At 34.4% G+C, this 27,563-nt stretch overlaps 1 protein-coding gene across 5 annotated transcripts in view; it reads left to right on the top strand.

Moving 5' to 3' along the window:
* The window catches only part of ARHGAP12 (Rho GTPase activating protein 12), a 112,274-nt gene that overhangs the window by 8,665 nt on the left and 76,046 nt on the right, over window positions 1-27,563 (top strand). For all 5 annotated transcript variants that reach the window (XM_016160117.2, XM_016160118.2, XM_016160120.2 and 2 more), the window contains exons 2-3: window positions 2,543-2,581; window positions 3,751-4,505. In XM_016160117.2, the coding sequence (XP_016015603.2) occupies window positions 3,828-4,505 (678 nt within the window). In that variant the 5' untranslated portion in view covers window positions 2,543-2,581; window positions 3,751-3,827. The remainder of the gene's footprint in view (window positions 1-2,542; window positions 2,582-3,750; window positions 4,506-27,563) is intronic.

Raw genomic sequence — 27,563 nt, forward strand, 5'->3', positions numbered from 1 at the left:
TAAGCCGATTAACATTTACATGTCTGAGGTTATGTTAACATTTTGTTTATGGTATTAGAATTGCTAAATAGTATATGTATTAGACTTAAATTACAAACTCGTTAATTATGGACACATTTACTATATTTCTCTTAAGATTTTATTCACTTGTGTACCTTTTTGGTACACCTAGTGCGGCTGCCGTGCTGAGAGATGTATGTGATTAAAGCAGATGTTCTGGGGGAGGAAGGTAACATTTGCTGAGCCGTGTAATTTGTGTTAGGAAAGAAAATGAGAAAAATTGGCAGACAGGAGGAGGTTATTAGATTTTAAAATGACATGATAGAATTTTGAATCTGACTTGCGGGAAGAGAAGTAAAAGTTGTAAGCAACATGTCCATGTTGAAGTCTGTTCTTGTTGAAACATGAGGAAAAAAAGACTGGCAAGAGGCATGGAAAGCCTACATGGTTATTGTTGAAACTGCAAAAAAAGCGGATGTTACTGGGCAGTGGATGTGCAAAAACTTTATGTATACTAGTGGTTGGGTACTTAGTAATTCTAAGTGCGTGTATGTGATGAACATGGATGCAGGAGTGTGGTATGATGAGTAGGGAATATATGTCAGTTAGGGGCGTGTTGTGTTCAGTGGTTGTTGTAGTTGAATGAGTAAGATTTTAACTGAAATACTTGAGAAGATAGGTTACCAGAACAAACATCTAAAGAGAAGAATCCACCAGTTTGGGGAATAGAGGAAGAAACAAGCCAAAATTAAGACTATACGTATTTATTTTAATACAGCTTATGTTTTTGATTAAAAATAGGCAGCATAAGTTATTCACACATTTACAGGTAATTTTCACTTACATCTATGTTTTTAGAGCTACCCCATAATTATTTGAATTTTTTTTGACTCTGCAATGTACAGTAAGGCTTTTCATTTTTATTGTACCTAACTTTTCCTAGTCCTTGGATTGTAATACATAGTTTATAATTTTATTAGTCTCTCTTAGAGGCTTTTCATCCTCCACCCCGTATTACTTAGAAATCTGTCTCAGCTCCTGTTCTCCTGTTCCCATTGTGTCCATTCTTGCTTATGTTATTGGCCTTGATAGCTAACTACCTTTTCTATATGGATGTCTTTTGATTACTTCTCTTTATTGTCCTCCCAGTTCTCATTGCCTTTAACTAAAACTTTAGATTGACTGTTTTATGTTGAAAGTGGTGAAACTGACTTCTTTATCTTTCTTCCTAACTCCTCCTTCATACTTATCTTTGTAGTCACTGGTGAAGGTGTAGTCATAAAGCCTGGCAATGGAAGAGACCAACATAACATGCGCTGGTCTTTAACCCTTTGTTTCCCATCCCACAGTCCTTCTTTGGCTAGCATGAAATTATACAGTTTACTTGTTATTCTTCACACTTTTCTTTTCTCCATTCCTGTGGACAAAAGTCTGACCACTTATGTCTGAGCTACTATAACCTTCTGTGGATTCCTTTACTTGTTTCATTATCTTCAAAGGTATTTCTTAAGTTATTTTATTACTTTCTGGAAAGAAAAAATGAACCACCAGACGACAAATATTTCAGTATGGAATTTTGAAAAGTTGTAGCAAAAATCTTATGTAGGTAAAAGGATTAAAGCATATAGTAACTAATGTCCCGGTTGTGCATTAAAGAAAAGACTGAACATTTGGAAGGTTAGAATTTCTATTGTCTGTGAGGAGAAAGGCGATGCATATTTGCCAGGGCTGGGGTGGGGCAGAGATAGCAAGTGGATTTTTGATATGGTAGAGTTTAGGTATCCATTAAATACCACATAGATTTGGTTATTGTGTGCCTGTAGTGTATTTTAATTTAGAAAAATCTCCCTCCCTTTTTCATTTTTCATGAAGTTGATTTTTTTGAAGAGTTCATGTGTATTGTCTAATAGAATGGATTTGTTTCCTAATAATGAACTTAAGGGTAAACATTTTTTTTTTTTTTTTGGACAAGAGTACAACATAGGTGACATTATAACATCTTACTGCATCACATTAGGAGGCATATGTATTCAGGTCGTCTGTCCCACTGTTGGTATTGCTAAATTTGACCACTTTGTTAAGCTCATGACTGACAGATCTCTCCACGGTAAAAGTATATTTCCCTATTTATAATTAGTCATCTGTGGAGTAATGGTTTAGGGCTCCCAACAACTTTTAACATTTGTTTTCATTCTCTTTACTCGCTCAATCCATAAACTTGAAAAATAGTTTTGGCATTTTAACAATTTTACAACTGTTGTTTCTCATATTATTGGAAATTTAAAAAGATATTTCTTTTAGAATAAAAACAGGAGGCAGCAATGAATTTGAAACAATGTGGAAATGAAGTAGGAGGGGGCAGTGGTAAAGTGTAGCTGTGTCCATGTTTGGAGGGTGGTGCTGAACACAGCGTGATATATAAGATTGTACTCTGTTCCCTATAGTTACAGTTATGTTTCTAATTTGTGACCAACGTTGTATTCTTAGCTTTCTTTAAGCAATCCTGGCTAAAGCTAATGTACTTTTTTTTTTTTTTTTATAGGTTTAAATGTAATACTGGATATTTATATCTCCTTCTGAGGTAAGTTTTATTTTTTTTTTTTGAAACAACACTACTGTATTAAATTTGTTCTTCAAGTGGTGTGTCTAAAAAGTAAATTTTAGTTACTGAAATTATGTCACTTATTACCTGGGCTATGAGTTTATCTGTTACAATGAAGAATATTGTCCTTAGGGGAATGATTGTTACTGTACATATAGCGAATTGTAATATCATGCCCAGTACTTGGATGTTGAGGAAAATTGGCATGTTGTCATGAGACCTTGGATATACATTTTTGGTACACCCAGTATTCAGAATTGCTTAGGTTTACCATAGGCTCCTTAAGCATTGGGTTGACTGTGTTAGTCTCTTTGGGCTGCTGTAACAAAGTGCCACAAACCGGGTGGCTTAAGACAACAAAAATTTATTATCTCTCAGATCTGGAGGCTATATGTCCAAAACAGAGGTGTCAGCAGGGTTGTGCTCCCTCTAAAGGCTCTAGGGAAGAATCTTTCCTTTCCTCTTCCTGTCTTCGGGTGGTGCCAGCATCCTTGATGTTCCTTGGCTGGTAGTTTTTGCCTCTGTCTTTCTGTGGGCTGCTTCTTCTGTATTTCCTCTCCTCATTTTTAAACCTCCATTTCCTTATAAAGAAACCAGTCATTGGATTTCAGGCCCTACCCTAATCAAGTATAACTTCATCTTAAATGATTACATCTGCAAAGACCGTATTTCCAAATCAGGAACACTATTTATTCCACAGTGGTTGGGGCTTGACTTGTTCAAGGTCATTGAAATTCAGTTCCAACTTCAAAGAGGATCTTAGATAAGGCATACAGTGAACCTAGATCAGTGCCTGACCCTTGGGAAGTACTTAATACTCATCACTCTCTAAGAAAGCGAAGGAAGTTTGAGGTAGTCATGAAAAGAAGGAAAGTTCTTTTTACCTCTTATTTCTGATGGTCTTGTGTCTGGCTAGTTAGTATACTTACTATTCTAGTTGTTGGTTTGGTGTTGGTCACTAATAATTGGCAAGTGTAAATTATAGTCTTATGAGAGTGTTTTTAATGTAGGATGGTACAGAACATTAGACACACATTTACTTTCTTAGTTTGAAATTTAAATGGCTTGTATGTGCTGCTTGTGAGTAAATATAAAAAATCCAGACTAACTTTTTCCTTTATTCTGTTCTTCCACTTGAATAAAAATAGCTATATCAATCCAACAAACCATAAAGCCATAATGTGGCATACCATCCTTTTCGAGAGGTGAATATTATTGAATAAAAATGGCTGACAGAAGTGGCAAGATTGTTCCAGGACAAATGTATATTGAAGTGGAATATGATTATGAATATGAAACAAAGGACAGAAAGATTGTGATAAAACAAGGGGAACGATACATCTTGGTGAAAAAGACCAATGATGACTGGTGGCAAGTCAAACCAGATGAGAATTCAAAAGCATTTTATGTGCCAGCCCAGTACGTTAAGGAAGTCACCCGCAAAGCTCTGATGCCGCCTGTTAAACAGGCAGTTGGACTGCCAAATAATTCTATGAAAATGATACAGAGTCTGCATCTTCAGAGATCGACAGAAAATGTGAACAAATTGCCTGAGCTTTCAAGTTTTGGAAAGTCACCGTCATCTGTTCAAGGAACAGGTCTTATTCGTGATGCCAATCAGAATTTTGGACCCAGTTATAATTCAAGTCAGACTCACAACCTAAGCCTGGATCTGACCCATAATAATGGAAAGTTTAACAGTGACTCACATTCTCCTAAAGTTTCCGGCCAGAATAGGACACGCTTATTTGGTCACTTTCCCGGTCCTGAGTTCTTGGACGTAGAGAAAACTAGCTTCTCTCAGGAACAGTCCTGCGATTCAGCAGGAGAAGGCTCAGAAAGGATACATCAGGATTCTGAGTCTGGTGATGAACTCAGCAGCAGCTCCACTGAACAGATAAGGGTAAGATTTAAGATTAAAAGTAGAACAATATCCATTATGGATTTTATTTTAATTAAAAAATCTTTGTAAGAGTTAGGGATTTGTTTTATGTTTTCAGAATATATGGGTTCTATCTTGATTTAAAGAGAGAATATGTGAAATTACTTGTGGAGGTCATTAAGGTTCACTTTATAGTTTCTATAATCCTTGTACCTTTATATGACTAGCACTACTTAAAGTGTGGAAAAAAATTTTTCTGTCTGTTGATTGTGCATAAGGTAAAAATGACTTATTCAATTTACCCAGTGACATTTACTAGAAAAATTTTCTTTTCTAGTGATACTCATCTTGACTTGTTTCTAATAAGTCTTCAGGTAACAATAGGTGTATGATGAAAGATTTCACTGAAATATTAACTACTAACTCTTGTTCTTTTAAACTTTTTATTAATCTTAAATATTAAGAAAAATATACAGCTCACAGACCTTTACCTTCATTTATGTAGTTTTGTGTCTTAAGTGTCTAAGCATCCACATTTAATTTGCATTGCCTGGGAAAAATTTTGTGTCTGTGATTTGGTTTTTGATCTTTCCTTACCTACTTTATTTTGAGATTAGTTTATGCCAATTAGTCAGGTAAAGTGAGGTAAATTTATTAAATTTAAAGTGAAGTAATTTTAGAAGCACACAGGAAATTGAAACTTAAATGTATTTAGAAAAGTCTGTTTTTAAGTGAATTCGAAAATTGATAAATTTTTGGCCTAAAGCTCTGTTGTGAGATTTGTTCATTAAGTCAGTAAATAATTGTGAGGTTGCTTTTAGGTGTGGTCTGATTGTAATGGAATTAGTATATTCTTTTTATTGGTTTTAATTTTTTTTGTAACATTTTGAATAGAAATAGAAGAAAGGGAAGGTTTTCTAGAAAACTTGAGCTGTTTGAGATAAAGACAGTCATGAGAAGTAACACTGTTAGTTTATCATTTGTCTTAGTAGCCTTTCTTTTTCTTCAATCTTTATGTGATACTTTGACATAGAATATATTGCATTTCTTGGAATTTTTTTATGCACGGCTCCTAATTGAGCTGGTGGGACTTGGGAAAGACATGGGCTTTCTCTTCCATCTAGCCTTCACTATTTCATACTTCAAATTACTTTTTTATTTAGGTACACTAGCCAGCCTGTGTCCTCTTCATTATGGTCATCTTCATGATCAATTTAAATTCATGATGTGCAAGTTCATGGCTGTTAACCTCTCTTCGGCCCTTAACACTGTTTGGAAATCCTATTTTTCTAGCCAGCCCTCTTTTTCATTCTTCATGGCAACTTTTCAGACCTTTGCCATTTTCGTTAGTTTTCCGATTCATCTGGTTTTCCTTGCTCTCTCATTGGATAACTTTTCCTTCTATTTCACAGCGAAAATAAAAGCCATGGACTGGACACTGCTTCAGCTTTGGGGAGGATGTATTGCACAGCAGTTAATAGCATTGGCTTTAGATTTGAATCTGGAGTTTATAAAAGTTTACTTTATGGTTTCCATATTTTCATCCCTAACCAGCTGTGTGAGAATCAGGGCAAATTACTTCTGTGTGTCTCAATTTTCTCATCTTAAAATGGAGACCACAGGGTTGTTGAGGATTAAGTGGGTTACTACATCTAATATGCTTAAAACTATACCTGGCACATAAATACTATTGCTGCTTAATAAATTACTCCCAAACCTAGTGGCTTAAAACAGTAAATATTAACTATCTCACTGTTTTCGTGGATCAGTAATTCAGAAGCAGCTTAGTTGGGTAATTTTAAAGATTTAAGGTCTCTCATGAGGTAGCGGTCCTATCTTTGAAGGGTTGGCTGGGGCTGGAGGAGCTGCATCTAAAATGGCTCACTCACAGGGTGCCACTTGGGCCTCTGCAGATGCTTGCAGAGGTGTTGTGACTACCTTTCCCCAAGAAGGAGCAGTTGAAGAGAGAAAAAGGTAGAAGCTGCATTGTCTTTTTTGCCCTAATCGGAAGTTGCACACTGTCCGTATCTTCCTGATTATATAGTGCAGCCCTATTCTCTGTGGGAGGAGACTACATTGGGAGTAATATCAGGGTGCAAGGACATTGGGGACCATCTTGGAGGCTGGCTATCACAGTAAGTATTCAATAAATTATAGCCGTCATTATTATTATTGTTGTTTCTATTATTTCTACCACCAAATCTATAAGTACACCTCTATCAACAATAATTTTTCTTCCCAGTGCAATGCAAGCGTTATCTGTCCTATCAAAGGTCAGTCTTAATATTTGCTTTTTCCTTACTTCCACAAACATTTTACTAAAGATTAGGTAGCACTGTGCTCATATGGCTTTAGACTCATTGTTTACCAAGTTTTTTCATCAGCATTTAAATTTGCTCATTTTTTCCCCATTCTAGTAAAGCTCTTCAATGATACCTTTCCCTTCAAGTATCACTTATCAATCACCCTTTCCCTTTACTGGCAACTCCTGGAAAGAGTTATGTTATCTATATTTACCTCTCTGCATTGGCTCATTTCCTACCCATTTCTTAACCTATTCTAGTATGTCTTCTGGCTTTACTGTGCCTTGAAATGGCTTGTGCTAAAATGTGCCTGTGGTTTCATTGTTGATAAATTCACAAATTAAAAAAAAACTTATACATAATATCATTATCACAGTGAACAAGATTAACAAAAGGCAATTTAAAATCATTTTTTATTGAGGCATAGCATATAATCAAGTGTATAAATTGCACTTATCTTAATGTATAGCCTGATAGATTTGTACTTACGTATATACCTCTGTAACCAACTGTGAGCGCCTTCCCAGTCTTTGTCCACCCCGTCCTCCTGTGTCTCTGCTTGGAGATTTTCATTTTTCTGATATGTTACCATTGATCAATCTTCTTTAATTAAACTTTTTTGTTTTGAGGTAATTGTAGATTCATAAGTAGTAAGAAATAATATGAAGTGATTGAGCCCCTGTGCCCTCTATCCATTTACCTCCAGTGGTAATATCTTGCAAAACTGTATCACTATCAGAATATTGGCATTGGTACAGTTAAGATACTGAGTATTTTCATTTCCCTAATGGCTAATAATGTTGAACATATTTTCATGTGCTTGCCATCAATAGATTTTTTTTTATTGAAATGTCTCTTCAATTCTTTTGCTTGTTTCCTAATTGCATTGTTTGATTTTGTATGCTTGAGTTTGGAAAGTTCTTTATATAGTCCAGATACTAGTTACCTGTCAGATACATGGTGTACATTTTCTTCTAATGCATAGTTTATCTTTTCGTCCTCTTAAAAGGTTCTTTTGTAGAACAAAAGTTTTTAATTTTGATGAAGTCCAATTTATTAATTTTTTTCTTATGGATCGTGCTTCGTGTCAGGTCTGAGAACTCATTGCATAGTTCTATTAGGGTTCTCCAGGGAAACAACTGAAAGGGTGTGCGTGTGTGTGTGTAGATGTAGGGAGAGAAGAGAGTTAAAGAATTGGTTTATGTAATTAGAAAGGCTGGCAAGTCCAAAATCTTCAGGGTAGGGTGTATACTGGAGACTCTGAGGAGAGCTAATGTCGAAGTTCAAATCTGAAGGTTGTCTGTGGAAAGAATTTATTCTTGCATAGGGGAGGTCAGTCTTTTGTTCTCTTCAGGCCTTCCAATTGATTGGATGAGGCCCACCGACATTGGAGTGGGGAGTTGGGAGGACAATCTGATTTACTCAAAGCCCACTGATTTAAATATTAGTTATATCTAGAAACATTCTCATGGAACTATCCAGAATAATGTTCCACCAAATATCTGGCTTAGCTGAGTTGACGTAAAATTAGCCGTCTCAGTATGCCTATATGCTAAATATTTGCTCCACATTTTTTTCTAAGTTTATATTTTTACATTTTACATAATGAATCTGTGATCCATTTTGAGTTTAATTTTTGTATAATATGAGATTAAATCAAGGTTTCTTTTTTTGGCCTATGGTAATCTAATTATTATAGTACTGTTTGTTGAAAAGACTCCTACAATAAATTGCTTTTACACCTTTGTCAAAAATCTTTTGGTCATATTTGTGTGGGTCTATTGCTGGGCCCTCTATTCTGTTTCATTCATATATGTCCATACCTTCTCTAATACTACACAACCTCGATTAATGTAGCTATATAATAAGGCATAAAATTGGGTAGACTGATTCCTCCCACTTTATTCTTTTTTTCAGAATTGTTTTATCTATTGTAGTAGGCTGAATGATATCCACCTAAGGTATCAATCTCTGGGGAAGATGGTCTTTGCAGATATGATTAAGTTAAGGATTTTGAGATGAGGCCATTATCCTGGACCCTAATGTAATCACAAATGTCTTAGAGAGGCTGAGGAGGTACCACACAAACAGAAGAGGGCTGTGTGAAGATGTAGCAGAGAGAGAGTTGAGGATGCTGGCCTTGAGGATAGGAGTGATGTGGCCACAAGCCAAGGAATATTGGAAGCCACCAGAAATTGGAAGAGTCAAAGAAAGAATTCTCTCCTAGCATCCCTGGAGGGAGTACAGCCCTATCAGCATCTTGATTTCAGCCCAGTGATACTGATTTTGGACTTCTGGCCTCCAGAACTGTGAGGGAATAAATTTTTGTTGTTTTAAGCCACTGTTTGTGGTACAGCAGCAATGGGAAACTAATACAGCCACTCTAGTTCCTTTGCTTTTCCTCATAAAATTTTAGAATAATCTGATTTATATCCACAAAACATCTCCTTTTTTAAAATTAAATTTACATATTTAATTTTATTAGCCTCTTATTGGTTGCCTCTTTGTTTTGTAGATGGTTTCTTTTGCTGTGCAGAAGCTTTATAGTTTGATATAATCCCATTCATTTATTTTTGCTTTTATTTCCTTTGCCTTCGAGGTCAAATTGCTAAAATCCTCCTTAAGACCAAAGTTCATGAGTTTAGTACCTATGTTTTCTTCTGTGCAATTTATTGTTTCAGGTCTTATATTTAGGTCTTTGATTGATTTTGAGTTAATTTTAGTATATGCTGACAGATAACAGTCTAGTTTCATTCTTTTGTATGTGGCATTCCAATTTTCCCAGCACCATTTTTTGAAGAGGTGTTCCTTTTGCCATTGTATGTTTTGGGTCGTTTGTCAAAAATTATTTGCCCTTATACATAAGGGTTTATTCCTGGATTCTCAGTTCTGTTCCATTAATCTGTGTGTCTGCTTTTCTCCCAATACTGTGCTATTTTGATTATTACCACTTTGTAGTATAATTTGAAGTCAGGCAGAGTGATACTTTCAGCCTTGTTCTTTTTTCTCAGGATTGCTTTGGCTATTCAGGGTCTTTTGTGATTCCATACAAAATCAATGTACAAAAATTCGTTGTGTCTCTAAATACCAACAAAGAAATTTCAGAAAATAATGAAAAAAAAAATTCCTTTTTGCAATTACAACAAAAGGAATAAAATGCCTAGAAATAAACTTAAAGGATCTGAAGGACCTATACACTGGAAACTACACGACATTATTAAAAGAAATTGAAGAAGACATAAAGAAATGGAAAGGTATTCCATGTTCATGGAATGGAGAATCAACATAGTTAAAATGGCCATATTACCCAAAGCAACATACAGATGATTTAATGCAATCCCCATCAAAATCCCAATGGCATTTTTTTTTTTTTTAAAGAAATAGAACAATGAATTATCAGATTTGTATGGAATCACAAAACATCCTTTTGGGAATTTGATAGGAGTCACATTAACCTGTATATCATTTTGGAGAAAATGGACGACTTTACTATGTTGAGTCTTCCAATCTACATATATTGTGTATCTCTCAATTTAAATTATTTAGATCTTCGATTTTTTTTTTATCAGCATTTTGTAGTTAGCAGCTTAAGTCTTGTATAGTTTCCTTAGATTTATAACTAAGTATTTAAATATTTTGGTGCAATTGTGTTTTTAATTTTGGCATTCAGGTATTCATTGCTGGCATGTAGAAATACAGTTGATTTATTTTTCTCATTTTTAATGAATTTTCTTTTTTAGAATACTTTTATTTTTAGAAAAATCTTGTGAAGAAAGTACAGAGAGTTTCTATGTACCCCACACCCAGTTGTCATAAGTAATGAACCAATTTTGATATATCATTATTAACTAAGTCCATACTTTATTCAAATTTCCTGAGTTTTTACCTAATGTCTTTTTTTAAGGCTCTCTTCCAGGATACCTTATTACATTTAGTAGTCATGTCTCCTTAGGCTCCTCTTGGCTTTGATAGTTTCTCACACTGTCCTTGATTTTCAATGGCTTAACAGTTTGGAGGCATATGGATCAGATATTGAGGAATGGCCATTTGCCTGATGTTTTTCTCATGATTGGACTGTGGTTATAGACTTTAGGGAGGAAAACTACAAAGCCAGAATCGTTTTTGTTACATCAGAGCAAAGGTAAATACTGTCAACATGATTTATCACTGTTGATGTTGACCTTGATCACCTGATGAGATATTTTTTGTCAGGTTTTTCCACTGTAAAGTTACTTTTTTTGTTTTCCTTTCCACCCATAGTCTTTGGAAGGAAGTCCCTATATTTTGTCCATACTGAAAAAGTGGGGAGTTATACCCCACCTCACCAAGGGTGTAATTTCTACATGATTGGGAATTATTTTGTATGGGAGATTTGTGTCTTTTACATCATTTATTCTGTCATTTATTTATATCATTATGGACTCATAGGTTTTGTTGTTGTTGTTTGTTTGTTTTTACATACACACACACACACCACGATTAATGCTGCTCAATTATTTCAGCTTTGGCCATTGAGAGTTCTTTCAGGTGTTGTCTGTTTTAGCATTGCCTTAGTTTCTGGCTCTACAAGGTGCTGCATGCTCATCTTATATTTTCTGCCCCAGTCCTAGAATTAGCCATTTCTCCAAGGAGTCCTGGTTCCCTTAATTCGGGAATGGTATTGGAAACCAAGATCTGGGTGCTAGGTATGCTCATTGCTACTGAGGTGTCATTGCTTACAGGCCCTCTCAGAGGACAGAGCAGGGAAATATACCTTGGTATGCTAACCCATATATAACCATCTATATCTATGTTAAGATAAACATGAGTTCATAATGATGTTTTTATTGCTTATCTATAAACTTTCACTCCAACATTGAGAAATGTAGCTCCCACTTTCCACTATCATTTGCATAATTGTTTAGTTCCAGTGTACATGTATAGGCATATTAGAAATGTTAATTGTACCCTTGTGGATTACAACTTTATTAGGTAGAATAGGGTACGTCATGTGCAGTTTTTGTTTTTAGTTTTATAGATTCCACTTATTTTCAAAGTTTTTTCGATTAGCACATTTTCTCCCCACCTGATTTAGTGAGGTGGTTTTGTATATTTGTAACAAAGTTGGTTTTTTTTTTTTTTTTTTTTTGGTCATACACTCCATCTATCCTGGGATTCCCTACTCTGCCTGGAATTCCTACGTTAAAAATTATTGCATACATCAAGGCTTGTTCTTTGTCTGGCAGAGTTAAAGTTCAGTGGATTTAGACAAATGCGTAGTGTTTTTTATGTACAATTATAGTACCATACAGAAGTTGCACTGCCCTGATCTCCTGTGCTTCACCTATTCACCCTCCCTCCCCTACTCTCTCCTCCAGCTCTTGGCAACCACTCATCCTTTTATGCTGTAGTTTTGTCTTTCCCAGAATTTCTTTTACTTGGAATCATACAGTAGGTAGCTTTTTCAGGTTGGCTTCTTTCACTTAGGAATATGTGTTTAAGATTCATCCATATGTTTTCATGGCCTCTTAACTAATTTCTTTTATTGCTGAATAATGCATTACGGGGATGTGCCACAGTTTGCTTATCCATTCATCTATTGAGGGACATCTTGGTTTCTTCCAGTTTTTGGCAGTTATAAAACTGCTATAAATATTTGCATGCAGGTTTTTTTTCCTTCCATCATTTTCTTTTATTATTAGTTGTAAGTATACAGTGCATTGGTTATATATTTATATGGTTTATGGAATTATCTGCCTGATTATCTTCCCTCTGGCTGTACACATAACCATAACCTTACTGCCGACTGTATTCCGTATGCCATACTCCCCATCCCCAAGACCATCTATTAACTACTAATTTGTACTTTTTTAACTCTTCACTACTATTTCCCAGCCGCCCAACCCCCTCCCCTCTGGCCGTCATAAGATTATCCTCTGTATTTATGAGTCTGTTTTTGATTAGTTTATTCTTTTTGTTCCTTCAGTTCTGCATGTAAGTGAATTCGTGTGGTATATCTCTTTCTCTGACTTATTTCACTCAGTCTAATAACCTCTAGGTCCATCCATGTCATTGTAAGTGATAAGATTTCTTTTTGTTTTTATGGCTGAGTAATATTCCATTGTATATATGAACCGTGACTTTATCCAGTCATCTGTTGATGGGCATTTAGGTTGCTTCCATATCTCGGCTATTATAAATAGTGCTGCCATGAACATAGGGATGCACAGATCTTTATGAATTATCGTTTTGATTTTCTTTGGGTGAATACCCAGAAGTACAGTTGGTGGTTCAGAAGGTATATTTCTATTTAATTTTTTGAGGAACCTCCAGACTATTTTCCATAGTGGCTGTACCAGTTTGCACTCCCACCAAAGTGTATGAAGGCTCCCTTTTCTCCATATCCTCACTAACATTTGTTCTATGTGCGGGTTTTTGTGTAGACATACATTTCAGATCAGGTGGGTAGATATCTAAGATCAGTTGGGTAATACCTTGGGTAAATAAGGTTGCTGTTTACCTTTGTAAGAAACTGTCAAATGGTCCAAGTGGCTGTACCATTTGCATTGTCTTTAGCAGTTAATGAGAATTCCTGTTTTCCTGCATCTTCGCCATTATTTTATATTGTCTTTTTTGATTTTTTATTTTTAGCCATTTAATAGATACTCAGTATCTTGTAATGACTAATGCATCTTCTAATGACTAATGATATTGAATATCTTTTCAGATGCTTATTTTGTGTTTGTATCTTTGATGAAATGCCTGAATCTTTTGCTCATTTTTAAATTGGGTTTATTTTCTTGTTGTTGAGCTTTAAGAGTTCCTTGTATGTTTTAGATACAAATCCTTTATTTTATATATATTTTACAAACACTTTTTCCTAGTCTGTGGCTCACCTTTTCATTCTCTTAAGAGTGACTTTCACAGAGCTGAAGTTTTTAATTTGAATAAAGTCCAAAACTGAATTACTTTTCTTATGGATCATGTTTTTACTATTATATCTAAAAACTCATTGCCAAATTCAGTATCACCTAGATTTTGTCTGTGTTTTCGTTCTAGAGTTTTTATAGTTTTGCATTTTACATTTATGTCTATGATCCATTTTGAGTTAATTTTGTGAAAGTTCTTTAGGATTATTAATTTTTGCGTATGTATGTCCAGTTGTTCCTCGCCATTTGTTGAAAAGACGCTCCTCTAATGAATTGATTTTTTCCTTTGTCAGCAATTAGTTGGCTATTTGTGTGGGTATGTTTCTGGGCTCTCTATTCTCTTCCATTGATCCGTGTGTCATTCTTTTTGCAAATACTATGCCGTGTAGATTAATGTGGTTTGATAGTAAGTGTGCACACCAGATAGTGTTTTCCAACTTTGTTCTTCAGTATTATGCTGGCTATTCTGGGTCCTTTGCCTTTCCATATAAAGTTTAGATTCAGTTTGTTGAAATCTACAAAACAGTTTGTTGAGGTTTTGATTGGAATTGTGTTGAAACAATAAATCAACATGGGAAGAATTAACATCTTAACATTATTGAGGCCTTCATAGCCAAGGAATGTCTCCATTTATTTAGATTTGCTTTTGATTTCTTTAATCAGAGCTTTGTAGTTTTCTGTATCCTTTAATAATCACTCCACTCTTCCTGTATTCTCCCTAACTCTGAGCAACCATTAATCTAATTTCTGTTCCAAAAAGTTTTCCTATTCAGGACATTTTATTTTAGTGGAATCATAGTATGTGGTCTTTTGTGACTGGCTTCTTTCACTTTTCAAGGTTCATCCATTTGTAGCTGGTATCACTTCATTCCTTTTTATGGCAGAATAATTATTGTTCATCCATCCAATATTTATTGGACATTTTGGTTGTTTTTGTGTTTTTGCTATTATGAATAATACTGCTAATAAACACTTGTGTACAAATTTTTGTGTGGAATACGCTTTTCTTTTTCTGTTGGGTACACACCCAGGAGTGGAATTGCTAGGTCATAGGGTAACTATGTTTTTACTGTTTGAGGAACTGCCAGACTATTTTCCAAAGTGGCCACACCTTTTTTATATTCCCACTAGCAATGTGCAAGGGTTCGTTTCTCCATATTCTCATCAATACTTGTTAGTATCTGACTTTTTGATTATAGCTATCTTAGTGGGTATGGAATGGTATCACATGTTGGCTTTGATTTGCATTTCCTTCGTGACTAATGTTGAGTATCTTTTCATGTGTTCATTGAGAAATGTTTTTCAGATCTTTTGCCTATTTTAAGTTAGGTTATTTGTTGTTTTATTATTAAGTTGTAAGAGTTTTTTATATAGTTCAGATAGCGGTTCCTTATCAGATATATGATTTGCAGATATTTTCTCCCATTCTGTGGGTTGTCTTATTTTCTTGACAATGTCTTTGTAAGCATAAGTTAATTTGGATGCTCAGTTGATCTAATTTTTTGTTTTGTTGCTCATGTTTTTGGTGTTATTTCTAAGACTCCATTGCCAAATGTGAGGTCATGAAGATTTCTTCCTATATTTTCTAACAATTTTATAGTTTTAGCTCTTACATTTAATTTTGATCCCTTTTGAATTAATTTTTATGTGTGGTATGAAGGATCCAACTTCATTTTTTTTTTCAATTACAGCTGATATTCAATGTTTTATTAGTTCCAATTGTAACATAGATGTTAAACTTTTGTGTGACTTACAGAGTGATTCCCCCCAATAAGTCTTGGACCCTCCTGATAACCATGCATAGTTATTACAACATTATTGCCTATATTCCCTAAGCCTGTGACTATTTTGTAAATGCCAACTCGGCTTTTTTTTTTTTTTTTTTTTTGTATGTAGCGATAAAAGTTGTCTCAGGACCATTTGTTGAAAACACTATTTCTTTCCCTCATCAAATGGTTTTGGCACCTTCGTTGAAAATCACTTGATCATAGATATATGGGATTATTTCTGGACTCTTAGTCTGTTCTGTTTGCCTATATGGCTATCCTTATGCTTGTACCAGACTGTCAAGATTACTGTTGCTTTGAAGTAAGTTTAGAAATATTATTCCTTCTACTTTTTTTTTTTTCAAGAGTGTTTTTGTCTATTTTGGTTCCTTTGTAATTCCATATGAATTTTAGAATCAGCTTATCAATTTCTATGAAGAAACCAGCTAGGATTCTGATGTGGATTGTCTTAAGTCTTTATGTCGATTTGAGACGTAGTGCCATCTTAACAGTATTCATATGTTTCAGGACAGGACTGGTAGTACTGAATTCTCTCAGTTTTGTTTGTTCAAGAAAGTGTTTATTTCTGCTTCATTTTGATTCATAATTTCTTTGGATATAGAGTTCTTGTTGATTTATTTTTCTCTCAACACTTTAAATATTTTATCCAGAGTGGGTAAAATATTTTCTGTTTGCATGGCTTCTGGTGAGACATATACTGTTGGTCTTATTCTTCAGTAATAGTTAAGGTGTTTTTCTCCTCTGGTTTCTTTCAAGATTTTCTCTTCATCTTTGTTTTTCTGCAGTTGGCTTATGATATGTCTTTGTATAGGTATTTTTGATATATATCCTGCTTTCAGTTTGGGAAATTTCTGTCGACATGTCTTCAAGGTCATTGATTCTTTTCCCAGCTGTATCCAGTCTGCTGATCATCACAGCAAAGGCATTTTCTATTTCTCTTCTCGTGTTTTAATTTGTGGCATTTCTTTTTGATGCTCTCTTAGATTTTCCGTCTCATTGCTATATTACTCATTTGTTTTTATATGTTGTTTACTTTTCCTTTAAAAGCCCTTCAGGTATTAATAAAAGTTATTTAAATAATTCTAACATGTATGCCATATCTGAATTTGACCCTGATGCTTGCTTTGTCTCGTCACATAGTTTTTTCCTTGCCTTTTGCCATGCCTTTTAATTTTTGGTGGGAAGCCAAACGTGTCGTATTGGGTAATAGGAACCAAAGTAAATGGGCCTCTAGTGTGAGGCATTAGGTTAATCTAGTTAGAAATTGAAGTGTGTTTAATGTTGCTGTAGTTGTAGGTACCAGAGGCTTAAAATTCCTCAAGGATCTGTGTTTTTGGCCTTCTCTAAGGGTTTCTCATTAGTGTCTGGCTCCCCATTAAATCTCCCTGCTACCTCTCTGGCTGGGAGAGGGTGATGTGCCTTATTTCTTGGCCCATGTGACCTCCACTACTCCTTGCCACTTGGCAGTGGTGGAAGTTTTGATTTTCCACTACTCCAAGTGTGTGTGTGTGTGTGTGTGTGTGTGTGGTGTCATGTCGTGTTACTGTCTGGCAATGACTGTTCTTGCTCCTCCTTCTGTCTTCTTTGCTACCAATCTGGTAGGGAGTTGGGGTGCTGTATTCTAGTCTGGCACGTATGGAAACCTAGGTTCCCTGTTCACTGTTGCTGGTGGTGTATGGGTGGAATTGTTGGTGTTTTTGTGGCATTTGGCTGGAATAGAGTGGTAATATCTAAAAGTTTTCAGTCCTGCTAGTCTTCCCCTTTTCTGGTCCTTTTGTTAGATAGAGCAGGGATTTGTTGGGGCTTTTTTGGTTTGTGCCTGCTGGTATTTCTAGGTTGCTGACTTCCCTCTTTAAATCTGGGATAGATGAAGCCAAAAGTAAACCCACGGAATTCACCAGCATGTTGTTCATTGGATCCTGAGGTCACTAGTTGGTTTAACCCTCTCTCTGCCTTTCATAGTTGTCCTGTGTGTGTTTTATATCTCCAGCATTTTTATTTGTAGTTAGTGTGAAGAATTGGGGAAAGTACATTTACTTCTTTCTCCCAAAACTGGAAGTAATTGGTAAGTTTTTAATGGTAGTTTTTAAGTATTAATTTTCTTGACCTCTTAACAGTCCTGTTCGTGTGGGTTCTATGAGATATGCTCTCATAAGCTTACATTGCCCTCTACTTTTCCTTTGTTGTACTCATCATGTTTATGATTTTTTTTTCTTGCTAGTCTGTAATTTCCAAGGCCATGCTAATGACCATGTCTTCTTTATTTCTGCCTCAAGTACTTGATGGTACTTGATATATAGTAGATGTACTAAATGCTTTTGGAATGTTGACCAGTGTTTAACCACAAATAAATGGAAGGGGAAGGGGAAACCTAGATTAATGACCTATCAAAGAGTCTTGTTTCTGTTTGAAAAACAGTTATTTAGAAGTGCTATGACCCTTGATACAGCATAAGCTTTGATGAAGAATGTTATTAGAGAAATGGGGTTGGAGGTAAAAAGTCGTAATGCAACACAGAGATTCCAAAATTTGAGTCAGAAATTATAAAATTCAATTCGATCCTCCACTGCTGGTAAAATGGACATGTTATAGTCAATGTCTTCCTTAGAGCAACAAGTTTAGGTCCTTTTTCAAATTTTTTACTAATGGTTGATAAGTAGATAAAATTATGAATATTAATATGTTAGTTCGGAGCTCCAAACTTGGAAACAGCATTAAAAACCAAATCATACACTCCTGATGCCCTGTTTTTCCCTCATGATCTCATTAATATACCTTTAGTGTATGTGTCTTACTAGTCTTGAGTATCAAGTTTCCCACTTCCCTGTAGTTAGCAAGTGTGGTCTAAAACTGGGGAATAGAAATGGTGAAGACCTTTGTCATCAAGGCTGACAAGATGCTAGAAGGAGAAATGATGACTGACAAACTGACATTTAGAAAGAAGGCCAAAAAACTATAAAAGAATCATGTTATTTAAAAATAAAATACGAATATTTATGATGATCATAAATCTAGAAATATTTAAATTATGTTCTATATTAGTTTTTTTATGTTGGCAGATATGTTCATAGAAAGTTTCTTTATTTACAATAATAAACTAATGCATTTCTAGCATTCGAAGCCTAATCTTAATCTGTAAAATTTTGTATATTGATCAACCAACGTTTTGAGGTGTGATCATAGTATATTGGGTTCAAAGAACCAGTTCTCTAATTTGTTATAGAGTTAAGCTTAGTTGCTGATTAAAAAGCATTTAAATATTTCCTTTTAGTCTTTATGAATAACCAAATTGGGAATAAATATAATATAGATCTTTATTGTATTTAAAAATATAAATTTTAACTATACATGCATATATTTATATATTTACAAATTAAGAATTTGTATGTGCAATTTCTGTAGGGAACATTTAAAAAGATATCTTATAGAATATTATACAAAGAAGAATTCTTGAGGCATGTGATTTTTCAGGTTAATTGGATTTTCTGGTTAATTCAGGATTAAGAATAAAAGATTTCAATATTTATTAGAGATTTTCTAAATCTGCTTCCACATAGAAGGTGAATCTAAAAACACATAAATTAACTTTGTATAGCAACAACTAATAATATCCCCTTTCATTCAGATCCTTACTCACCGTCGATCTTTTTGTTAAGTCCTCCCCCTGCTGCACTGCTGGACCCAGTGGAGTCGTTCCTTACTCAGCTATTTTAACGTTTTCTGAAATGCCGCTTTGTCATTTGCTCAGACTCACTACAAACTTCTCATTTAATTCTTTTATTGCCTAGAGCAGTTCTGAAATTAGGAATCTGAGATGATTTAGGGACTTAATCTTCCTTCAGTACTGATGATTGCTGTTATATCGTAGCTTGAATAAATTTTGATGAATTTGTCTGAAAACCTAATCCTTAATATTTATAACATACTTTTTTTTTTTCTGTAAAATATGGTTGATGTTTAATGTCTTACATAGAGAGCAGTTGGAATTTCTCTTAAACACTGGTGTTATTGTTTGTTTTACTTTTTTATTGTTTTATTTACTTTTTTAAGATTTAGGACAGTGTGGTGCTGCTGAACCAGAGTTAGGAGACATGTAGTTTTTGAGATTTGAACTCTGCTGCTGCTTAGTTGTATGACCACAGACAAGTCACTTAATCTCTGAGCCTTAATTTTCTCACCTCTAGAATTGGAACTAAGAATTGTTGTTAAATTTAAATGAAATCTCATGCATGAAATTACCTGCGTACCTGGCACAAATGGAGCCCCTGGCACAATGTTAGTTCTACTCATGCTTAGTAATGCAGATACAGGCAGTCTTTCAGATCAGAATGAGCAATCACAGGATCTTTAAGATCACATAGTTTTTTAAAATTTGATGTTTTAAATTTATATATGTTAAAAATCACTAAAATCTTTCTTAGATTTTAATCATAGGAGATAAAAATTTTAAGTGGTTCCTGGATTTTAAAACAGTTTTCAAAATTATTTAAAAGTGCTTTTAGAAAGTAGAAAGCAATATTTTTAATTATTTTGGTGTAAAGGTATTACTCATGATAATAATTACTAGTAGAATTTATGGTGTGATGTATATTTTTGCACAGAAACTGGAGTAGTACTGCCTGATTTCAGAAAGATGATCTCATGGCTGGCAGAGAACTACTTAATCAAAGCAGCTGAAGCTTTGCTTTAGAGTACTGGCTAGTGAAATTACTGCCACATTCCGGGTTTTCTAAGTCCCTCAGCCCAGAATGTGTAACCTGGTATTAACAGTACCTAACTCTTGATAAATTATTTAAAAGAATTAACTATTTTGAGACAGCCAAGGTAGCTGTATCTAGTGACTTAACCTTTAGAAAATAAAACTGACATTTAATTTAACTAAAAGGAAAAAAAGACTCAGTATAAGAATAGATGTATATGAAATTGAAGGCATGTATAGTAAGCCCTTAATAATCTCTGCCTGTGTTGAACAGGTGATTTATTAATGTGAAATCTGTAGGTAGAATGATGAAATAGCTGTTAGTTTTATCTCTCCCCTCATTAATCTTTTTTATTTAGCCTGGAAAGTAGTAATATGGATTGACTGGCATTTTAGTTTCATTCCATTTTCTTGACTATCATTTGCTTTGAGCCTATAAAGTGCTAAAAGGGTGGAAGGAGGGTAATAATCCACAAAAATAATCATCTTCTTCACATAATAGGGAGTTGATTGTATTGAAATTAAATCTTAGTTTAGTAATATTTTAATTATTGAAATCTCTGGGAGCGATAAAATCAACAATGCTTTTTTTGTGATGTTAATTTGGCTGTTTTTGTTTTATAATCAACCTGAACACAACCGTAAATAAAGAGAGCCATATTTAGGCAAAATTGTGAGTTTTTAAACTGTTTCAGTGCCCTTAAACTTTCCTTTCTTTGTATTTTACGCCTCTGAGTAATATCGGGGAAATTCCATCTTCTATTACTGCTTCCTAGGATCATCTTCATGTCAAATCTTTCTACTAAATCAAAACTGGAATGAATAAATAGTTTTTTAAATTTGGTTTTATTTGATTGGCTACCTACATATTCAGAAAGTTACAGATCTGTTAGAATTTGATGAAAATGCAAACTCTTAAGAAATGCGCATTTACACCAAATTTTGCTATAATTTCAAGATATTCAGAAACCTAGATTCTTTGGGAAAGGAATCGTGGAGTAAAAATTGATAACTCTTTTAAAAGGAAACTTAGGCATAAATGTGTAGGAAGATGGAAATTTGGGAGAGGCGCTAGATCAACTTGAAATTACACTTGGGTCAAACCTGAAGGCAAAATTGATTGAGATCTTTTAGGATGACTGATCTTATGGCACACCTATTCTCCAGCAAAAGAACATGGGATTATAACTGCTGGGGGTGTTTTTTCAAACTGTTGATGTTAGAAAGCAAATACGTTATTATCTCTCCCTACTTTGCTTGTGAAACAAAGAGTCTGCTATATTTTAGCATAAATTTCCTTATCAGGCTGTCTCTTCAGTTGTGTGGTTATGCCCTTTTTGAAGATCTGGTGAATGTCATAGACCATCTTTCTAAGAAATGACTACGTGTATACTCATGAATACAATTTCACTGGCTCACTGTCCACATAGAACTCTTTATGGCCACTTCCCTTTCACTTCTTTTCTGACCCTTTTTTCACCTTTTTTTACCCTAAGACAAGTTGGTCTCTTTCTTTACCTTCTCAGTTTTACCTCATCTCTACCTCATGATTCCTAGATATATTTGGTTTTATTTTACATTTATTTACCATTTTCTGCTTTAATCCCCTTGTATTAGTCAGTAAAGAGGTAGAAACCCAGTCAAGAGTAGTTTAGGCAAAAGGGAATTTATTATCTCATGTAACCAAACTATGGGAAGGATTTTTTCATCCAGGCCTTAGGGGTGATTGGAAATAGGGCCTGATTTGCTGCTGTCAGGATTCCTTTTATTTCTTCTATCACTCATCTCTAATTTTCTTTCCATTATAATGTCATTCTGCAAAACAGACTTCTTCCATATGGCTATAGACAAGTTGCTGGCAACTACTATAATGATACCCTTAGTTTTTCTGTTAAGAGTTTTTATTTTTCTTTCTTTAGTTCTAATCGAAAAAATCTTGCAAAAGGACTGTATGGCTTGGTTTGAGATATACTTATACCATGGCTAGGGGCATGATTGGACCCTATGCAAACTGCATAGTTGGAATTTGGTGACAGACAGTTTCCCAAAAGAAATAGTAGGTACTCTGTTTCCAGAATGGGGACAGATGCCAGGCAGACAAAATAATAGTTGCCTACCATTTCCTTGTTTTCTGAGATGGAGCCTCTAGGTCTTTCCACGTTACACCTGTTCTCTACCAGGTCAGTCATTGACACCAGGTGCTACCAAGGCCAGGGAGAGAGCAGCAAGAATGTATTCCCAGACCGATTGCAGTTTGGCATAGGAGGCTTTCAAGATCCAGATTTCAAGTAGAGAGGAGTTCTATGTGTACTGGAACAGCAAAGTAATATTCCCTTTGTGCATGTCTGTTCTCTTCAGGTTGTAGTCTTTAAAACCAAAGATTGTATCCTATTTCTGCTGGCAAATTTTCGACAATAAATAATGTAGTAAATAATCTGTATAGTGAAGACTGATTTGTGTGTGTGTGTGTGTGTGTGTGTGTGTATGTATGTATATACGTATATATAAATATATTCTGAAACTATAACAGGAAATAGAACCTCCCCTCAGTAGAAGGAATTCTGCCAGCAGACTTTTTTTTGAACTTAAACTGCAGTGCTTCCCTTGGTTTACAGCCTGCCAGCCTACCCTTTAGATTTTGGGCTTGCCAAGCCTCTACAGTTATATGAGCCAGTTCCTTAAATAATCTTCCTTTCTTACTCTACATACATACATACATACATACATACAGCCTCCACAGTTACATGAGCCAATTCTTTAAAATAATCTCTTTCATTCTACACACACACACACACACACACACACACACACACACACACACACCTTGTAGTATCTGTTCATCTGGAGAACCCTGACTAATACCCAGGGAGTAGCCACTGACTGCTCCAGGCTTTTATCATCACGATTAGATCCAAAAGAAAGGCTTGAAGTTCATATTTAAAATCCTTTGCAGGGACATCTCTACCTGACTTAATTAAGTCTTATGCTCATCTCTGGGCCAATTACTCTGGTAGATAGTGTGAGCAACTCTGATTTTTCGGAACTGCATTTTGTGCCAATCCCCTCACAAAGAAGGTGTGAAGTGTGTAGGGTAGTATATGAGTGGCAGTCCCCATCAGAATTACATCATTTGGGGGAGGGCAGATAACCTAGGAAAGGAATGACGATGGTGCTGGTACCTGAAAAGGAGGAATACTACACAGTCAAAAATAATAAATGTTCGTATTATTTGCTATACATTGGGATATATCTGTCTTTTGAATGTATTGTTTATGTTTTAGAATTTGTGGATACTGTGTAAGGTCAGTTGCATATAAAGATTTCTTCATATTCGTAGCTGGATTCTGATAGACTTAACTGCATAAATATTTCTGTCTATGATTTCAAAAAGTGTTAGACATGTTTAAAATTTAAAGTCACGGTGTCTGTTGACTTGAGGTTTTGGAAATGTTTCTCTTTTGACATATGTATGTATATGTATACATATGCACATATAATTTGGTGTGTCTAGTAAAGTAGCAGTGGAAAAGATGGTTGAAAAGATGACAGAATCTTAAAAGAGTCATTAAAAAATGTGTGCATTAAAAACGTTCTGTGTTTTCACTCTGTTTTTGTCCTAGGAAAGAATTTGCTAATCTAGGTGACATATCAACAAAAACAACAGATGTGGAAATATTTTTGCATTTTTGTTGAGAAAAATCTCATTTGTATGCATAGAATATCTTTAGCAATTGCTTCAGTAAATGTTAGACAGATGGTTTAAACTCAGAATGACTACTCAAATAATTTTATCACAACAGTTATTTTGAAGTGTGGTATAACACTTGAGCTCAGATTTCTGGAAAATCATGAATGTAACTTGATACATTAAAGAGGAGAGGAATAGACTTCTAAATGAGAGAAATTTGTATCTCAGTGCCTTTCTACAAATACTTGACTTCTGAAGCCCTCTTTTTGTAACCTGTGGTTGAATACTACTTGTTTGTTTTTTTGTCTCATAGTAAAGTGGAATTGAGTAACTTAAAAGTGATTGGAAAGAAGGAGGTGAGTGACAACTTGGTTTTTAATGAGATAGAAAATAAAAAACCAGAAGGAATTCATTAAAATAACCAATATTATAGTGAGAGAGAGGAGGGGACAAGGAACTGATTATTGTTGAGCGTCTGTAATGTGTCAAACACTAGAATAGATGCTTATATATGTGGTTGCCTCAACTGCTTTGTAAGGTAGGTAGAGATAACTTTCTTTTTACATTGAAGAAACAATTTCATAGTCTCAGTTCACAAAGTCAGGGGAGTACTTTGCATTTAAAAATACTTAAGATAATTATATAAAAGTTTAGACATTCTTTTTTAAGTTGAGTTGATCTAGTCACTTTCATGGAATGCCCATTTTACTTGAAAGAATGGCTGACAGACTATCATACTGGGGCATTTCTTAGACATTTTGTTAAAAATAAACAAAGTAATAAGCAATTGTTTTTTTTTTTTTTTTATGGCCAATGATAAAATTCAAGCTTTCAGGTGCAAGTTAGAATTTTGAAAACTTGTATCTGCTACCTTGAGTTTACAGCTGTTCAAACTCAAGACTTTCCTGATGATATTTAGAGGGTTTTTTTTTTTTGTTTTTGTTTTTGATATCGTATACTGGAATGTTTTGACATTTAGGAGATAGGATAAGCATAACGCAGGGAACTAATATTTTTCAGATGACCAGTGCATGATGGGTACAGAGTCATTCAAAAACAAGATAGACCAATGAGTTTAATGTGACAAACTAGAAATAATTAATTGTGATTTTAGGTTCTACATTGCACCTGATCTTTTAAGAAACTACAACTTAGGTTTTGGTGGAATGTCAAAGAAAAATGTACACAACTATCTGAAGAGCCTTCTCCTTTTCCATCTGTATATATCTGTATAAGGCCAGTTTTTCTTTATATATTTAAACCAAAACAACAGAATGCAACAGATTTAATGTAGAAGTAGATGTGAGAATCTGGACAATGTAGAGATTAGAATAGAATGTAAATAAATGTACACTAATGCTATTTTTATCACTAATTTTTTTTGGGGGGAGACTCATTTTTCATAAATACATATTTAAGTTAACATGTAATATGTTTATTTTTAAATGAATTTCAGAAATAATATTTAAATTTCTTAGTTTTAATTTTGAATACTAAATATCAGTAAATAACCTACATGAAAAAAAGCTCTTTGGTGTCTCAAGTAATTTTTAAGAGTGTAAATGTGGCTCTGGAACCAAAAAGTTTGAGGATTGCTGTTTTAGCAAAAGGGTCTACATTTGTGTAAGTGAAAGTGGTATTTAATTGAGGACTCACATGATTCTTCTCCTTAGCATCGAATCTCTTTATATACGTATAGGGTCTATGTTAGTGGATTAGTGGTTGATAAAAATTTTTAAGAAAATGTTTTAAAATTTGGCTAAATACTTTTTGACTAAACTCTCTTTGAGTTGAGAGGCAACTGGTAGATTAGTATTTTGTTAAAATCTGTATCAGTTAATTTGGAAAGCATATAGTCAGTGATGTTTTAACAATGCATAGAACTAAATTGAAGTTTTTTGGTAAACATACATACTGTATTATGAACTATAGTAATGTAAAATGTTGAGAATGTCTTGCCTTAGAGTTTGCACTTATATCAAGAATTATTAAACATAAAGTCACATTTCCACAATGAAGTTACAATGTGAAATTACTCAGTTTCAAGATCTGAAAACCTTGAATTCGCAAAAGTTCTATGACGAGAAGTGAAAGACGTGTCTCTAGTTAGGTTGGGAAAGAGGAAGGAAAGATTTGCTGTAGTCAGACTATTTTATAAATGTTTTTTTTTTTGTGCTGAATTAAGAAAATGGAAAACTTAGCAAGAAGAAAACTTACTATATTGGTTCTTCCTTAAGTATAATATGCAGTCAGTGTGAGAGATCTTTAATTAGTGATTTTCAATATTTTGATATAAAATGAACGAAAACAATCTCCTTTCATCTGTTAAGCTTGTTGAACTAAAATTTGAAGCAAGTTTAAGCAGGGGGACAATAAATTTCACAGAGTAAATATTTTTTAAGCAACAAAACCTCACTCAGTTTTCCTGGGGGACAGAAGGTTATGCCTTTTGAAATTTTCTTTTTAGTAGATACTGAGATATCCACTTATTAAAAGCTTTCTGTTTGCTAGATAAAATGCAAAGACTTATCTAGGTTCTTCCTTTAAAGAGCTTATAGTTTATTGTGTTTTAGTCCACTCTCCAGCATTAGTAAGGGTAACATTTGAAAGATTATTGGACCTTTTTTTTTCTCTAAAGAACCAGACTTCTGTAGTTACTATTATTACTATTAGTTGTCTTTAGAGTAGTATATTTGTTAGTTCGTAGTGTCTCTGGGACATACTCAATGTTACATTTGGAAATAAAAAAATTGTACTATCAGATATCATTGCCTAATTTGCCTAAATGAAGATGTTGAAAAACTCCAGGTAACAGTTTTGGTTAGATAGACTTTGACTATGATAATTTGTGAAATGTAGATGTTCACTTCTTTTTTAAATCTGATAAAAGAAAATATATTTGAACCTCCCCCCCCAAAACAAACAAACTTGTTTCCACTACTTTCTTCTGAGTTAGAAACACTTGTTTCTCCTCCTCTGTGAACTCTTTCAGTATTTATTAGTTTTGACATTCATTTAAAACCCTATAGATGTAGATTCAGTCTTATTTTAGTGACTCTACTCTTTGAATTTTACTTATCACTCTTGACTTTTTAGTTAGCGCCCAGAGCATACAGCTGGCCTTCTTTATCTTTCTATCTAGTAGCTTCTCCACAAATGAAGATGATAGGAAATGTTAGTTAAAATCTCATTAGTACCTAAGCACATAATCTAGCGGACTGGTTCACAGTGGGGAAGTTTTTCTCCCTTTTCTTCTCAGAGAAACTAATTGAAAGCAGACAGAAGTGTATTGCTCTAGTCAAAAATGTATTTTAAACGCATTTTAAAAAGAAATTGATTGGTGTGTCTTAGGAGTTATTTTATAATATCCGAGTGACTTTTTTTTTTTTTTTTTTTTTTTTTTTTTACTACAAAGCAGTGAAGAGCCATGATAATCTTGAGAATTTTTTTTTTTTTGCTTAAAACTACCTTCTGCTCCATACTTACAGGTGCTCAGTAGATTGGCTGACCGTGTACTGGATCAAGTAATCTGTTTTCTTGTAGATCAAACATTTACACTGTTAATTACCTTGCTTTTATTTTGCATAGTAAAATTGGCTGGAGAGTTAGAAACATTTTGAGTGTGGATTTTGGGTTGTGTTCTGGATGTGGCGACTACATTTTCCAAACCAAAAATCAGAACGTTTGTTCTGAT

Source organism: Rousettus aegyptiacus, unplaced genomic scaffold (genome assembly GCF_014176215.1).
Source record: "Rousettus aegyptiacus isolate mRouAeg1 unplaced genomic scaffold, mRouAeg1.p scaffold_m13_p_10, whole genome shotgun sequence".
NCBI lineage: Eukaryota > Metazoa > Chordata > Mammalia > Chiroptera > Pteropodidae > Rousettus > Rousettus aegyptiacus.